Consider the following 16,452-nt stretch of genomic DNA (forward strand, 5'->3'; position numbering starts at 1 on the left):
TAGCAAACAGCACGTACTGCATACTTGAACAGTAAGGGAATTAAATCATCTTAATTCTTGCTAGGACCTAGCTGGGTATGTGCTGCCTATGACCGCCTGCTTTCTCAGCAAGTTTTTAAGTGGATTATTAACTAAGTGTAAGACTGTTTGCAGCATCTTAAGTTTGACAGACATGTGATTGTGCAGGGGGGGAGGGGGGAGGAGAAGGGTCGTTGCTTTCAGAGAAAAGCTTCTCATGGACAAATGTCTTCCAAACAATATCTTGTAATCTTGTTCCAGATTTAAAATAAAACAAATGGTATATGGTTTTCATGCACAGACAATAACAATCTGTTTGTTTTCCCCTCAGAATTGTTTAATAAAACACGATGAGAACGGATACTCAGCAATAGTGGGAGACTTCGGTTTAGCAGAGAAAATTCCAGATCACAGGTACGTGAACTAATCAAAATGTAGGGAGAGTTGCAATGTGCTTGCAGGTCACAAGCTCTATTAAGCCGAGTCCCCAGGCCCGTTACTGCATTCTGATACAAAACTTGCAACAAGCATAATTGGTCTTGATCTAGAACTGCAGGCTGGATGACCAGTGTTATAGTTATCATTCATTCTATTTTAGTGGTGTTTAGTTTATTTTTAAAAACAGTTCCAGGGAGTAAAGTTTTTCAGTAGATCTTCCAAGCAGGTATTAGGGAGTTTAGTTGTTTTTAAAAAAAAAAAAAAAAAATCTGGTTTGGGATGATCTTTATAATAAATGTCGTCTACTGATCCCAAACAACTCTAGCTCCTTTCCATTTTTCTAAACAACATTCAGTGGCATTCTATTATTTTTCTATTTAACTACTGTGTTAGTTAGGATCCAGGTTGATAAAGAAGAGAGATAAAAATTAATACTGTTTAACAGTAGCTCAGCATTTTCCTCTCCATGGGATGCAACTATGAACTTAACTCATTTGAGGAGTGCACAGGTGAGGTGACTGTCACAAGCTATTGTCATGATTTGCAATAGTCCTCTTGTCCTCCCTCTGATAGGGAGGTCAAGGACAAGGATTTAATTGTCCTCTCATCTGTATATTGACTTGTCTTTCAGAGTATTCTGACTGTTAAATGTGCAGTCAAATATTCTCCAGTGTGTGCTTCAGTGTAAAATAAATAAAAGCCTTCCAGCTCTTCTGACTGCAGAGTAAACAATAAAAGTTGATCCCAGCTATGCACTGTTTTTAAACTGCGTGTATCCTAAACCTATAGCTTGGGAGGTCTGAAGGCTTGTTTTAATGTTGGTGAAATATTGATCTGAAAGTTTAACAAAGTGAACATTTAATTCCAAACTGCTGATAAGCGTAGTCAATGTGTATCTTGTACGCTCCTGTGGAATCTCTACCTTTTAAGGTTCTTCTGAAAGCTTCAACTGTATCAATAGGAAGCCGTCAGAATCAGGAAGACATCAGTGTGGTTTTAATACCCAATTTTAAGATGTCTTGAAAACTGAGTATAGTAATAGTTAAATCAAATGTCTTGATACTAAATAAGATAATGAAAGTGTTGTGGCAGCCACACTTTCAGTCTGATCTAGCCTTACCATCATTTTCAAATGCAGTTATATTTTTTCCAGTTTTCTGGCTAGCAACCTATGGTTTTAGAGGCCTTCAGAGGCCTTTTCTTTGTAGGTGTTCTTTCAAGGACAGCTGGGGGACAAGCTTGATGCCTTTTTTAAGACCGTAGTCTTCAGCCATATTAGAAACATTGCAGAGATGTCAAATCAGCTCTATTCTATGTACTTTTAACTTCTCCCTACTAAAAGATGTATTTGGTTAATCTTGACTTTTTTTATTTGACAAAATATGTGAGCAGGCTATACTGAATACTTTGGGAGCTGCCTATAGGTATACATGTAGGGATAATTGCATGTCCTGCTGAATGAATAGAGAATTTGACATCTAGCCAGAAACTGATCTCCACAAGCCTTTTTAAACATAGATGAAGGAATCCACTCTGCCAAGAGTTTGGAAAACAAAACTATTGAAATATGTGACCTGAAGATAAAACAATTGGGGGGCTGGGGGAAGCTCGGGCACTTAGGTACTGGAAATACAATATGTTGGGCAATTGACCTAGGCCTGCTTTCTCTTTCACCTTCTCTTGCTATTGAATGTTCCAGTAACTACAGGAGGAAATTAGAGTAAAATGCAGTGTATTTTGTATCCCACTTGTATAGACTTCCCTACGGTGGAAGTTTCTACAGATGCTTGCAGTTACAGGAAGTTTATAGCAATGTATGAATCAGACTAATTCATTAATGATTATTCTTTCCTCTCCTCCTGCTGCTCACCCTCCAATGTCTACGTCTACACATAGTGAAAAGTTACCAGTGGTGGGGTCACCCTTCTGGATGGCACCAGAAGTTCTCAGAGATGAACCTTACAATGAAAAGGTTGGTACATGTAAATAGACTTTAGTTGTCACTTGTTTCTTTTCAGTATCTGTATACAAGACTTAAGATTTCCATAATATTATTGTTATTTTTTTCATTTGTCACATTCCTATACTAGGTAGGTCATTCAGACTGAGGGAGAGTGTGAGTCGAACAGCTAATAGTTGTAATTCATGGAATAGTTTCTTAAGCAGAAATAGAAGTACCTTTAGCATAATTCACTGTTAGGCTGTTTCCATTCTGAAACACCCCATGTGCAAAAATGTGATAATGACTTGTCTACCTAACACAGCTTGATTTAACCAGGTCTTGCGAGAAATGTCTGGTGATACTTGATGGTGGTTACTTTCCTGACAATGGGTTAGTGACCTCTTGGTAAAAAAAAATAAGAGGTCTGTAAATTTGTACAATTACTTTAATTAAAAATAATGATAATAATCAACAGTACTCAAAGGTGATGTGCCTGGATAAAAAAAAAAAATTCTCCAAAGGTATTTCTTACTTTTTTTTTTTTTCTATTGGTGGCACTGGAAAATGTTTCTTTTAGTGGAGCATCAGATCACACTAGGCTCTAGAAATAGTATTTTTCTATCAAGTTGTTCTTTACACAGGGTTTTCTCTGTCATGTGCAAAGATGTTCTCTAAAACACAGTGTAGTTCAGCCCTGCAAGAGCAACTTTTCATGATAAAGCCCACATCCTGTACCTTTTTTTAGCTAGTAGTCAATATCTGTTTAATTGTTGGTACTTGAAACGTAGAGGAAGGCAGTAGCAACCTCAGTGATAAATGTGGTCATTACTATTTCAAAGCTTTGAGAGTTCCCGTTGACCTAAATTAATAATAAAGTACCCAGATATGGTGCCACGTTCTTCACTGACCCTAGGGCATGGGAGGCTAAAGAGGAAGCAGGTCTCTAGCAGTGTGAAAGGTAGCATATAAGCCTGCCTTGTACCAGAAGGCTGAGGGATGCCAGTTTCTGTTCTGTAGACCTTTATTGTATGCTTTCCCACATTTTATTACTTGGTAAATTCAGGTGGGTGGAAATCTGAGGAACTGTGCAGCTCCAGGGATACCCAGATAAGTGATTATTAAGCAGCATGGAAATTTCAATGGAAAAGGAGGCGGGTATACAATGTTAGTAGGTATCTCAAGCTTTGGGAGATTCTTTTCTCCAGAGGTGCTGAACTGTGAGAAAAAGGGGAAAAAAATTTACATTTTCTCTGAAGAGCAGCATTAATATTCTGGATAAGCTGTGTGCATGTGAATTCTAAACCCCTCTTTCTAACCACAGTGATACATAGGCATGTCATATTTTGGCTATGTTTTTAATTACTCCCATCTGTAAGTCATCAAATGCAACTTTACCATTCTTTATGCAAGGAAATATTTTTATGTTGCTGATTTAATAGTAGCTTTTTTTTTTTTTTTGAAAGAGTTTTAAAATCATCATTGCTATTTGTGCTGCAGTGGGGTTTTACTATAAGCATATGTTTCTTCACATGGAAAATATTAGTTATAGTGCAATTGCTTCGCGGTTGTAAGGCTGTGGTGTTGGTTTAGTTGTTCTCGATAACCAGTTGGGGGTAAGGAGGAACGCAGTAGCAGATAAGAATAGTGTATTCATAGCTGATCCATGTAGCTATCTATTTTTTCCTCCTAGGCGGATGTGTTCTCCTATGGTATAATTCTGTGTGAGATTATAGCAAGAATACAGGCAGATCCAGACTATCTCCCTCGCACAGAGGTAAGTGGTTACGTTCATCGTGTTGGTGGGAGGTGGTAAATATGCCATGATAATGGGTGGCCTTTAGGTCTTCTGGCACTGCTGCCAAAGATAGGATGAATTGTTCTTACGCTAAAAAGAGCCTGTAACAGGCCTTTGTATTCTATGCTGTTGTAAGAAGCTCCCTCAAAGATGTTTTGACACAGACTTTGTGCAGCAGCAGTCATCAGGAGGAGTCCTTTCAGAAGCTCCAGACCTGTCCCTAACCCTCAGAACATTGAGGGTGTTGCAGGACTTTCCTTTTGTAGTGTGATAGCTCATACAGATTTCTTGCTGGATTCAGAACAGAGCACTTCTGACGTACTGCATCCTCTAAGTAGCCCTGCCTTGTGAAAGGGGCAGGAGCTAAAATAAGCTCACCCTTATTTTTACATACACTGTACTAAGCATTGTTAATCTGGGCTAAAATTGACTAATCAGAGGAGATGCCACTTCTTTCTTCACTTGCCTTTTGGCTGCGTCCCATCTGCAAGGCAGCTTTTGGCCCTCCATAGGGGTCTTCCAAATTGCCTTTCCACCTCCAGTTCTGAAAATGCTTGTCTTGAACCACAATATGTAAGAGATCCTTTTGTTTTTCTTTCCTTCAGATCTCCTTATAGAAGTGCATTTAAGGAACTGGGTAATTTGTAACACCAGCCTAGTAGTACCATGTACTGAAAAATTAACTACTTTAATTGGTGAATTTTCATCATAGTGAAGCCTCTGGTTTTACAGCAGGCTGTTAATTTACACTATGAAAATCACTGTGGTGAAACTTGATAGTGTAGGATATTGCTTCCAGATCCACATGGGCAACACTTCAAGTGCAATGAATTGCAGTTGAATCCAGGAAGAAGAATGGGCTTTGAAGTCAGCTCATTCTCTTACAGGTATCTTGTATCAAATAAATCCCAATGGGAACGCTGCAGTTTGGAGTATGCATGAGGCTTTCTCAAAATCCACTGTATGTGGCTGCTCGGGGGTAGTGTTCATGGTTATTCCATGTAGGGACACCCTCTAAAAACATATTTTGGGCCAGTAGCAAACCTCACTTACATCTCTGCTGTCTATGGTGTTTTTCTTGTTTGTACAGAATTTTGGATTAGATTATGATGCCTTCCAGCACATGGTGGGAGACTGTCCCCCTGACTTCCTCCAGCTGGCCTTCAACTGCTGTAACGTGAGTACCTTACCTGAAGGGGACAGGCCAAAACTGAAGTTAAATCCCTCTGGATTTTGAAGATAGAGCTTAAAGTGTGTACAGAAGAGACCGAAGCAGTGCACGTTCTGAGAACCCAGAGAGTCCCTTGCATTTTTTTGTATCCCTTCCTTTCTCCTTGCAAAAGAGTCTGACTTCTGCTTTTGTTGTTCCGTGTTCTGTCATGCCAAACAAACAGGTCTGGCACACTGAACAGCTTCTTGCAGGCTGCTCAGGCTGATCATAACCAGTTGTATGTTATTGACACTGGCTGGCCCTCGGGCTGACAAAATCCAGCTGTTATTGTGTACAGACCTACTGAGCTGTGAAGAAAGAATTCTGAGTTGTTCTCATAAACAGAGGGGACAAAATGGGGACAGGCAAATAAAGAGCAGGCACTAAACTACTCTCAAGTTTATATATGCTGCCTTTTGTAAAGAGGGATAACCCTGTAAATCCCAAGATTGTATATAAAAAACAAACAAAAAAAACAAACAAAAAACCAAACAAACAACAAAAAAACCAACAACACACACAACCAAACAACAAAACAACAAAAAAGAAATATAACTTGAACCCAAAAACACAGATGACTTAATATCAGTAAGGCCATAGGCAGTGTGCAGTATTGAGTAAATTTCTTCTTGTTATTTGAGTAAAAGGATGATAATGCTGGATACCTTCATGGCTCATCAGCATGAAAATTTCAGGGAAGTGGATCCCTTCTGTGAATTATCTTATAATAGAGGTTACTAATTCTTTTGGTAAACTGCTTAATCTGAAGTAAGGGAACCTGAGCTTCCAGAAACTCGGATGAAGCTAGGAATGTCACTGCTCACCTGAAACTGAGACACCTTCTAGAATGCTTATTGCACAAAGCTCTGCTCAAGACACCACAACCAAGCCATTCTGTAATTAGCAAAAGCACCATGTCCTAGTGAGCATTTGTAAGAAAACTCTCAGAACAGGCTTTGTATTCCTGCCTGTTACTGATTTTCAGGCTTTGTTTTCATGTCAGCACTGCTGCTGAAAGAAGCAGTCTCATCTCTCCGTTCTTTTAAGAGTTGTCTTTGCCCCAAGCTCTCTTTGCACTGTATTAGTACAAGTGCACATGCTCAAAGGGAGAATGGCATTCAGGTGAAAATATGGGTGAGGGGGTGACTTCTGCTCTTGACACAAGGTGGCATAATTTAATGCTAGGCACGTTTGTGGAACTTAGTCTGGATGAGCTATTTTGCTCCTCTAATTTCACCTTAGTACAGTGGAGCTTACTTCAGTAGGACAGTGGTATGCTTGACTCATGTTTCTGAAGTGTTTTGACTATGTGAGCACTATAGGGTTTGGGTGGAAGTAGGGTTTGACTGTGGAAACCTCAGCTCCCAGCTGTAGTCCCCAGAAATCATACAGCATCCAACACATGGTGCTTGATTCAAAGCAATTTTTCAGCACAAATTCAGAGTAGAACTGTACTCATGAGCAAAGGGAAAGTGACTGGTCTCATATTCTTATGTAAGATTTTTTTGTGTTCAGAGAAAAAGGATTTTCTCCTACTGATTATCATCAAATGCTGTCTCCTGCATAATAAATGTCCATTCCCTGAACTGGAACTGGAAATGACTGTCTTGTGATCAAGCCATTAGTATGCTGATTCCACTGCGGAGCATATTGCAATTCCCTTACCGCTTGCCTAGTGGAATGAAAAGGCAGCAAATAGATAAGGCTGCCTTATATCTCCCTAAGCATGCTATACTCCTGTAATAGGTGATCTGAGTGGTAATTTTTATATAGCTTTTTATTATTTAATGGCTTGACAATCACTGTGAACTGTATAGCTCAGCTGATTAGCTGAACTAATATGCAAAGCCCTGGAGTTTTCTACAGCCAGGAAATGTGTTTAGGGCAGTCTAAGAAAACGAGTAAAAACAGATGTGTATGAGTAGTGGATTAAAAATTCTTTAGTTTGCTGTTACAAAGCGTTTTTAAAAATGAGTACATGTAAGGAAGTCTGAAACCTACAGCTCCCCCAGCAAATTATAAGCCCTCTTGCATGAATGCTTCTAAATGTAATCATGTATGATCATGCAGAAGGCTTATGAGCATGAGCTAAGCAGTGGGGAACTGCAGCTTTGAGGAAGAACCTTCTATTCCACTTCAGCAGGAACTGAGTGATCAGGATGGAAGAGGCAAATGTAGCTCTGAGTCACTTTTTCATTGCTGCTGTTGTCCTGGATCTTTCCTAGCACAAGCTGAAATAGGCAGAGACCTGTTCTTACTTCCTGCAGCATGCAACAGCCCTCTCATTTTTTCAAATTGATTTTGTCAGAGTACAGAGGATATGCTTTGGTGTTTTACCCTGCCTTACCCTTTCAGTGAAATAGGGAAAGCAGAAAGATGTTTTCCTATGCCAGGAAATTGCAGTCCTTGAATTCAAAGCAGGTGTGATTTTTGTTTTATCACTGTATGTAGGAATTGGTAGCCCTTTACCCTGTGTTGCTAGAAGGTGTTCTAGCATTGCCAATCGTACCAGTTCTCTTCAGAAGGATCCATCTCAGGACCTGCAGGACAGCATCAGGGAGGTCTGTGGGGTTTGTTCTTTCCAAAGCACTGCTGTTTCCTTTGGACTGGTGGTGATACCTGTCAGGGCTTGTCTGCTCTGAAAAAGCCTTTAGGGAGCTGGAGACAGTCAGGTCAAGCGGAATCTCTTTAACAGTGTAATGAGGTTAACTTTTGACTGCATAATTAGACAGTGCTACCTATGGTAGTTAAACCTGTAACGTATATGCAGGGTGAGTGTTCAGAATGATTAAATGCCATCTAAATTACTACTTAATTTAAGCTGCTTGCTCTCTATTACAGTTGTCATGTTTGGCTTTGTTTAGGGATGCATTTCTATTAGGGAGAATAAATAAATGCGTACTGATAAATACATACTGATGGCTGAGGCGGAGGAAAGAATATTTTACTTGGGCTAAAATAGTCTTTTCTGTTGTATTACTTTTCTCATGTAACTTGTCAATCTTGCTTCCTCACAAGACAGACCGGTACACTGAGTAGTGAGATTGATAAACAGATGCAAAGATAGAAGATTTGAAACTTTAAAATCAGCAATGCCATTCGGTAGATTTTAATTAAAGCCCCAAGCAATGATGGAAGAATTACAAACTTCTAAAGAATAATATAACCAAGTTACTCTGTTTTAATTCTTATTGCTTCACACAGACTTTGAAATTACATTGTTTTATAATCTCTGGCTGATAACTGGGGTACAGAAAGAAATCTTTGAACTGTGGAAAATGTTTTAAAACAAATAAGGTCCTGAGTCAAATAGCTTGCTACCTTTTCTTTATAAAATACACCATCATTGAATCTTTCCAACTTGAAAATGAAGTGAGAAGTATAATAGACGTAAACTAGAACGCTACTTTTCCCCTGCTTTACTTAATTTTTTTTCCAATAGTAACATGCTTCTTAAAACAATCTTGAATTTCTTCAGTTCCTTCAAGTTATCCTTCTGTCTGTCAAAACTAAGTAGTATGGACAAACCCCCATGAAACGATCTGATTTCTGTGCATTCACAGATGGATCCGAAGTTACGTCCTTCATTTGCTGATATTGTCAAAACACTGGAGGAGACTTTGAACCGGCTGAGAAATGAGGACTGTGAGAGAGACAGAAAATTTTTGAATCTTGACAACAATGAAAGAAAACCCAAAGGTAAATGTCTGTATTTGCACAAAACTTGCTGCAGGCTAATAGCGAGAGAGTACAGGGTTTTGTATTTTGACTACTGAGATTTCAGATAAATGTGGTATTATATATAGTTCATGAATTATTTTGCCTAAAGTCTGAAAATGATTTTGGAACAATGGTGCACTGTGCAGTGTCATTTGGGAAAGAACAGCTTTTCCTTAAAGTGCCTCAAAAGGTTGTGCCCACAAGCTCTTGAAGTAAAATTTAGAGTTCATTTGGGAATGTAAGTAGCTAAAAGTACATGAAAATTCATCAACTTTTGCTTTGCCCCTGCTACTTCTTAGTGCATATACATAATTTCCTTGGTATATAATTTCTTTGGTGTGTCTTATGTGTAACACTTAGAAGTTACTTAAATTCCCTCAGGAGGAAGAGCAGAGAAGATGCATTGTATTCTAAAGTACCTTAGAAGTACTGTGAACTGGGGAAAAGATGAATCCCTGAATTGCATTGGGAATGCTGGCCTTGAAGGGCTTTTTCTAAAGCTGTCTAGTGCCCCCTGGTGTGAGGAGCAAACTGCAATCACTTCTTCGTGGGGGCATGTTCTGACCGAGATTTCTTCTCTAGTAGTAGATTTCTGGTGTTGGAAACTTAGAGTACAGTCAAATATATTACACAGACAATAGATGCATATATGAAACTATATATTTTTTAAAATCAGTTCTTTCAAACCACATGGAGCATGCACATGTGATAGTTCTCCCCTACCTGGAAAGCACCTGAGAGGTGTGAGTGAAAAAACAAAACGTTCTTTTTGGTTTTCCTGGCATTATGCCTTTGGAGAATGGCTTAGATTTGCATCTTTCTGGAGAAGTGTTATGTGTGGTTCTTTGACTTGCGTAGTCTTTCCTCAGTGGAGCACGTACAGACTGAACTGTGGCAGTATTTAAAGGAAAAAGCAGAAGTCCACGTGCTCATTCTGGAAATGGTAATCGAAAGGAAATAACATTTTATTACATCCACTCAATTGTTATTACTCTACCACAGCTTTTCAGAGGCACCTTGAGAGCCAGTGGCAGCTGCATGTCCCAAACACTCTAAAAGTTAATGTCTTTGCTAAAACAACTGCAAGTTTCCCATCCTGTTGTAGTGATAAACCTTTAGATTTTGTTTGTGTATGTGTGTGCGTACTTATTTGCATGCATACGCATAATATGTAAAGTTTGTGTTTTTTTTTTTTAACTCCTACTCCTTGGAGTTAAATTCTCATGTATCCCTAATTTCTGTACTGGATAATCTACTGACTCAAGGCTGGAATGATTTTAACTCTTGGTATCAGGAGGGCATTTATTTTGGCCATAGACTTTTCCTATCAGGGTGAAAATGTCACAGTTTCTTTGGTGACTGTTTTGTATTCGCTTTCTTTTATGGTCAGTATCATCAACAGATCATGGGCAATCTCTGCTGGAAACCATGATGATAAGTGTAGAAACATGCAAATTGTTCTTCTCCAAGACCACTCTATGTCCTTTCTGTTGTGTCAGTGTACAGGCAGTGAGGAGGTTTGAAGGAGCCCTTAAAAACAGAGTTTGCATAGAGGACTGAAAGGACGACTTCGTTCCTTTCAGATTTTTGTACAGTTTCCTTCCCTTTTTTCCTGAAGACAATGTCATGGTGTTAAATTAGCATCTCCCATAATGTGGGTGGCAAATTTGATTATAACATAATACAGAAGCAGTCCAGTTTCGCTGTCTAGACAAGTAAGATGGCATTAACTGAATTTGAGTTTGCTTGGTTCTTCAAGGTGACTTTTAATCAGTTTGAGGTATGAATGAAGAGGAGAGAACACTTTAAATGTAGCATTGACTGCCTTTGCATTTAAAAGGTCCTGTGGACAGGGCTGCCAAATCTCCAAGTCTGAAACCAGTGATACACTGGGGAGAAGAGTGGTGTTGTGTATGTGTAAAAACTTTTAAGTAACTAGCAAATGTGTCTGTGGAAGATACTTTGGAACATCAGAAGTGCACCTTTCTCCTGTACAGTTATTGAGAAGGCTCTGTGAGGGAACAGGCATGCGGCCATATAGCTCCTTTAAGCTAAAGGTATTTCTATTCTTCCACTCAGGGTCAATCGAAAAAGGACCAGGAGTAAAACGTTTGAGTTCCCTGGACGATAAGATCCCACCCAAGTCACCCCGTCCACGTCGGAATATCTGGTTATCACGCAGCCAGTCGGATATCTTCTCCCGCAAGCCTTCCAGGAAGATAAATGTCCAGGACCCCTACTATACACCAAGCAAAGGTTTAGGCCGGAAAGTTAATCCCTTCAATGCACGGGAGGACCTCAAGGGTGGAAAGATAAAATTCTTTGACATGCCAAGCAAGTCTGTGATCTCTCTTGTGTTTGACTTGCATTCTCCAGAGGCAGGAGGTGGCCTGAAAGCCAGCCAGTCCCAGTTCCGGCAGGCATATAGCACGGACTGGCAGGAGTTTTCCCTCCCTCCTGGGAGGAAATGCAGATCACTTCCAGTCTCCCCTGAACTGCCACACAAAGAATATGGGCTGTTTGGTGGGCTGTCCTCAACCGTCAGCAGGTGTGACCCAACCCAACTAAGTGCAGAGGTTCGGCAAAAACTCCTGAGCAGCAGTAAATACGGTGTGTCAGAGATTCCTCCCTTTCAAGCCAAGCCTCACAGGTCAGAATTTCTTCCTGTACCAGGACAAGAGGAAGACATGGACTGTTCAGATGGGCCAGTGTCCCAGGAGGAAAATGGGTTTTACCCTGTTGAGAACACATGTGAAGATCCAGCATGTAATCAACCATTAGCGCTGGCCCAGCCTGAGCCACTATCCTACAAAAGGCTCCCAGCTGAGAATTCAGTGAACTCTGAGGGACATTCCTCACAGGTGTTTGCTGGTTGTCTCCCTTCTGAAGAGATGGAGGTGGAAGATGACCTACTGAAAAATACACCGCTGGAGTCTACAAAGCCTCTGTTCAGTGTTGGTCCTTCCACGGTGCCGAGGAGAGAGGCACGGCCCTTCAGGGAGCACGATGGGGACAGCACTGCCCCATTGTCTCAGACCTCCAACAACTCAGCAAGTGGCAGCACGCAGTCAACTTGTGGCATATGAAGAGAGGGCTCAAACTGAACACGTCCTTGAGTTGTTCCCAGTCACTTAAACTCTGTTTCTCTGTGGTGCTGGGTTTCATTCTCAAGAGACCCAGCAGATGGTAAGAATGGGCTGTCAAACAGCTGCGGACAGCATCTGGAGAGACTGATTATTTTAACTTTATTTCAAGCTATGTTTCCTTCCTGATTTGCTTTAGGAGGGGGAACTACTCCAGCCAGAATGTCCATGCGGGCCCCGTAGTCCCTTCCAAGCAGTAGTAGCGAGAAGCAGGCACCAAGTAAAGAGTTCGACCTGGATTCCAGCATGGAGCATTTCAAGGCCTTAAGTTCCACATGGGGTAGAAAGAGCGAACTGTAGGTTTTCCCTTTTCCTCTGACTGACCAGCTGCTCTAAACTCCTGCAGGGTTTGCATTAGCATTCTGCAAGCAGTACATGCGAATCAGAGCCTCCGTTCTGGAACTGGGCACAGGGATCTCTTAGAACTGTGCTGCAGCATTAAACAAGCTCTTCTTTCAGAAACAAAAGCCCTCACGCTGGTTGCAGTCTGCAGGCTGAGTCACATGATAAGTACTTTCCAATTAACAAGAACAACCTGTTCCCTGGTGTTTCTCGTTTCCCTTGGGATTTATTAATGATTCATTAGTGCAGGGAAACAGGACACTGAGCACCGCTTTCTTGCACAGCTCTTTGTGTGTCTCGACCCAGATGTGGAGGAAGAGTTGCCCAGGGCACAAGAGGGGAGCCACCTTCCAGGTGCTGTCATTTCTGGGCTTCTTGAGAAACTGCCAGTGAAAGTAGCAGTTCTGAGCTCCTGGGCTTTTTATCTTTGAAGAGCTGAATGGAGAGCGTGATCTCTTGCGGCAGAACAGTTAAATACAGCATCTAGATTAACTGCTGACCATCATCACCAGGTAGAAGGGACACGTTCTCTGGTAGGACATCCTATCTTATTAGTGCCAGCACAGTAATTATAGGTTCTTAATCAAAAGCAGACTGTGTGATGAAGGACAGGAATCCCCTGCTCAAGGGAAGCTGCCAGCAGTGTTGTGGCCATGAGTGCTTTTGGAGGAGAAACAGTAGACTCGCAGAAGGGCTTTGAGTTGTCAAATTTAAGAAAATTAGTTTGTCCCCAATTACTTCTTTTCTTCTATAGAAAGGATCTGTTATCTTCATAAGTTTCTCCTGTCACTAAACAGGATTATCTACTTTATTTCTTTTTTTTTCCTTCCATCCACCAGCAGGTAGCTGTAAAAGCAGCAGCAGCATGTGCTTCCAAGCTGCTTGCTGGAACCAGTGTCAGAGATCCCCACTCTGGGATGAGATGCATGGGAAAGCTTGTTCTGTGGTGATGTGTTCCACATCCTGCCCTTCTGCTATTATTGCCTACAAATAACAAAAACCCCACATTGTTATTTTTTTAACCTACATTATCATTCCTAACTGAGGTTTCATTGCATGCTCACTGAGCAGGTGATACAGTAGGCTCTGAGGGGTTGGAAGTCCAGAGTTTTATCCAAGTAATCTGTTACACTTCCTGCTCTCATGTAAGGATGGAAAATGTAAGCTGGTACTCCCTGATGGACTTTTCCTACTCTTTTCCCATCTCAAGGAACGGATGAAGAAGAAAGCCTAAGCTCTTTCTTGGCTGAGATACTGAGCTTTTTGGAGGTATAGGTAACTATTCTGTGAGTTATAACTTGTGAAATGTCTCAACCTGAGCAGCAATTATCCCTTGTAATGGCTGCAAAGAATTAAATGAGAAAGTGTCCTTTAGTTACTGAGCAGTCTGTGCTGCATTAGGCAGCTGTCAGCAGTTTGAAAAATGCCCATCCTTACCCAGATCACCTCTTGTGGCTCACAGCTCTCTGCCTCTAGAAGGTGCTGATCTGTAGAGTAGCTTGTCTTCTGTATCCTGTCTGCAGAGCACGGAGCAGCTTGAAGGGCTGGCACTGTATGCGTGTGATTTCCTTTGAGGACAGGGAACCGTTCAGCACAACTCAACTGACGGCTGGCTGCCTGCCTTGTGCCTGCTTTTTTCTTCCTCTTTTTCTTTTACACAACTAATCTTTCAGGAGGGAAACCACCAGCACCAGCTTCTGTTGTCACAAGATGCACGTAGAGGCATGACTTCAGACAAACGAGCAATAATAAGGAATGGTTTACTTCTGTATCCCCAGCCTACAAGGAAGCAGTCCTGCAGCCTCAGCAGAGCGCAGGTGCGTGCCTCTGGCTTGCATTGCCCTGGTCCTCAGAGCTGCCACCCTGCTGGGAAGCCTGTTACCCTCAGACAGACTGCAAACCCTGTGCAGCCAGGCTTGGGGTACCTCTCAAACACCTGTCACAGTGACCTCACCTGTGTCTTACAGCACTATCTCTTAAAATGTTTCCCTGCCCTGAATGGATCTCTTACAAAGCAACACGACTCAATTTTTATTTCCCTAAGTGTCTACTCTGAGTGCAGCCAGCTGACACAGGGCACATCCATCAACTTTTCTAGCTATTTGTACCGAGGGGGAGATGTCAGAAAGAAATACCGAGGGATACCAAAGGCTCAGGCCTTTCCTGCATTCTTGGTCTGCATGGGAAAAGAGGCACTGGAGTAAAAGGCCGTCTTAAAACAGCTTAATGCCTGCTCAAACATGGCATTTCCAAGGGTCTGGATGCAGTTGGCACTAAGTCTCATCCCTTTGGTTGTGCAAAGCTGAATCCAGGTTGCACCTAGCGAGTACTCCTAGGTTTTCTGCCCATCTGAAGGTGCTTTTCTACTGGGGGCCATTTTCTGACAGCTACTGATGAACGTAAATACCAACGTGTGGTCAGCAAACTCCCTGTTTTATAGTGATGTGACAAAGTTTTATCGTGATTGGATTTTATCATGGTTTTTGACTTTCTTACAGGAGCCATTCTTGCTCTTTTAAAAGACTTTCTACACGTTGCTAGGTTCCCTGAAGAGATCAAAGATGTTTTTAATTCACTTTAAATCTTTCTATGTTGAATTCATTTACATGTCTGTTATAAGCTATTTTTGTTGTGGTTGCAGGTTGCTAAAAGGCAACTAAGAGGATGCATGTGAGTTGCTGCCCCTCAGAAGCAGTGCAGACAAGGGGCTTTAGTAGACTTCTACTTGCTGGAAAGGCATCAATGTGTTGTGTAACAGAACATTGGTATTTTTTGCCAGTACGACTAAAGACACTTGAATAATTCCTGTTTGCACTTAATGCTATTGTTTATATTGCATGTCACTACATTTCTATGCAAAACAAATAACCTTTTTTTTTGGGAGGAGGGGCAGCCAGATATTTGATTAAGTATAAAGATCTTTGCAAGATGATCTATTTTCATATTTATGAAGGAGTTTTACGTCTTAATATTTTGCAGACTGTAAATAGCTCAACTTGTAATTAAAGGCTTAGGAAGAAGTTTGTAGCTTGTGTATAATAGTAAGTTAACACTGCCAGAAAAAAAAAAATCTTTGCAAAACAACTTTTCTAATATTGTGGGTATTTATGAATATGTGAAGAAAGCACGTCTTGTTTTTATGTTGATTGACCTTCTGACTTTTTTTTTGAACTATAGAAATGGTGTATGTTTTATTGGAACTGCAATAAGAAGTAACCAAAGATGAATCCAGTTAAATATTTTCATAATTTTTTCTTGGTCAGGTTTTGTAAACTTTCCCATCTTGCTTTCAAAATAAAAATAAAATCAAGGGTGGAGTCTTGTGATTAAGAGGACAATTCTAGGTTACACAAACGTTGATTCAAATGCTTACATTAGCTATAGATGATATTCATGGTGGTTTTGAGATGCTATCAGTATGTGGTGCTGAGTTATAAACAAAGAGAACTGTCATCGTTATTGTGTTATTTCCCTCCTGCATCTTCCTGAAGTGTTAACACTATTCAACCCATGAGACTCAAAGCCTTTTTTCTATTCTTCCTTATAGTGCTCTGAAGAGTAGGCAGTAACTTGTGACCTACAAGATGCTTTTGATAGCACTCAGCCTGCAGGGAGCTTGCCATGGTGACTGCAGTGTCCTAGCCCTACAGCCTAGCTTCGGTAAGCACAGGAAGCAACACATCAGGGTTTAAGAGGAGCTTTCAGTCCCTTATTTAGAAGTGTAGAAGACCTGCTGTTGCTTAGAATCACCTAGCCCAGCACAACTTTCTACTTTTTTCCTGTAGAAGCAAAGGTTTCATCTATGTTGTAACCACAACTAAAAGTACAAGTATTAGGTGGAACC

General features: G+C 40.9%; 1 protein-coding gene across 2 annotated transcripts in view; it reads left to right on the forward strand.

The window, feature by feature from the left end:
• Nucleotides 1–16,221, forward strand: part of TESK2 (testis associated actin remodelling kinase 2) — a 76,117-nt gene extending 59,896 nt beyond the window's left edge. Inside the window, exons 6-12 of one of the 2 annotated variants that reach the window (XR_014618673.1) lie at nucleotides 350–432; nucleotides 2,353–2,428; nucleotides 4,089–4,172; nucleotides 5,284–5,370; nucleotides 8,967–9,102; nucleotides 11,203–12,309; nucleotides 12,406–16,221. Coding sequence is in view for 1 of the 2 variants with exons in the window: in XM_084291235.1 (XP_084147361.1) it covers nucleotides 350–432; nucleotides 2,353–2,428; nucleotides 4,089–4,172; nucleotides 5,284–5,370; nucleotides 8,967–9,102; nucleotides 11,203–12,209 (1,473 nt within the window). In the remaining variant the exon portion in view is untranslated. Of the gene's footprint in view, nucleotides 1–349; nucleotides 433–2,352; nucleotides 2,429–4,088; nucleotides 4,173–5,283; nucleotides 5,371–8,966; nucleotides 9,103–11,202 lie in introns of both variants that reach the window. The other variant, XM_084291235.1, reaches the window with a different exon arrangement.
• Nucleotides 16,222–16,452: the final 231 nt, after the last annotated feature.

The sequence above is a fragment of the Netta rufina genome (genome assembly GCF_964035555.1).
Source record: "Netta rufina genome assembly, chromosome: 8".
NCBI lineage: Eukaryota > Metazoa > Chordata > Aves > Anseriformes > Anatidae > Netta > Netta rufina.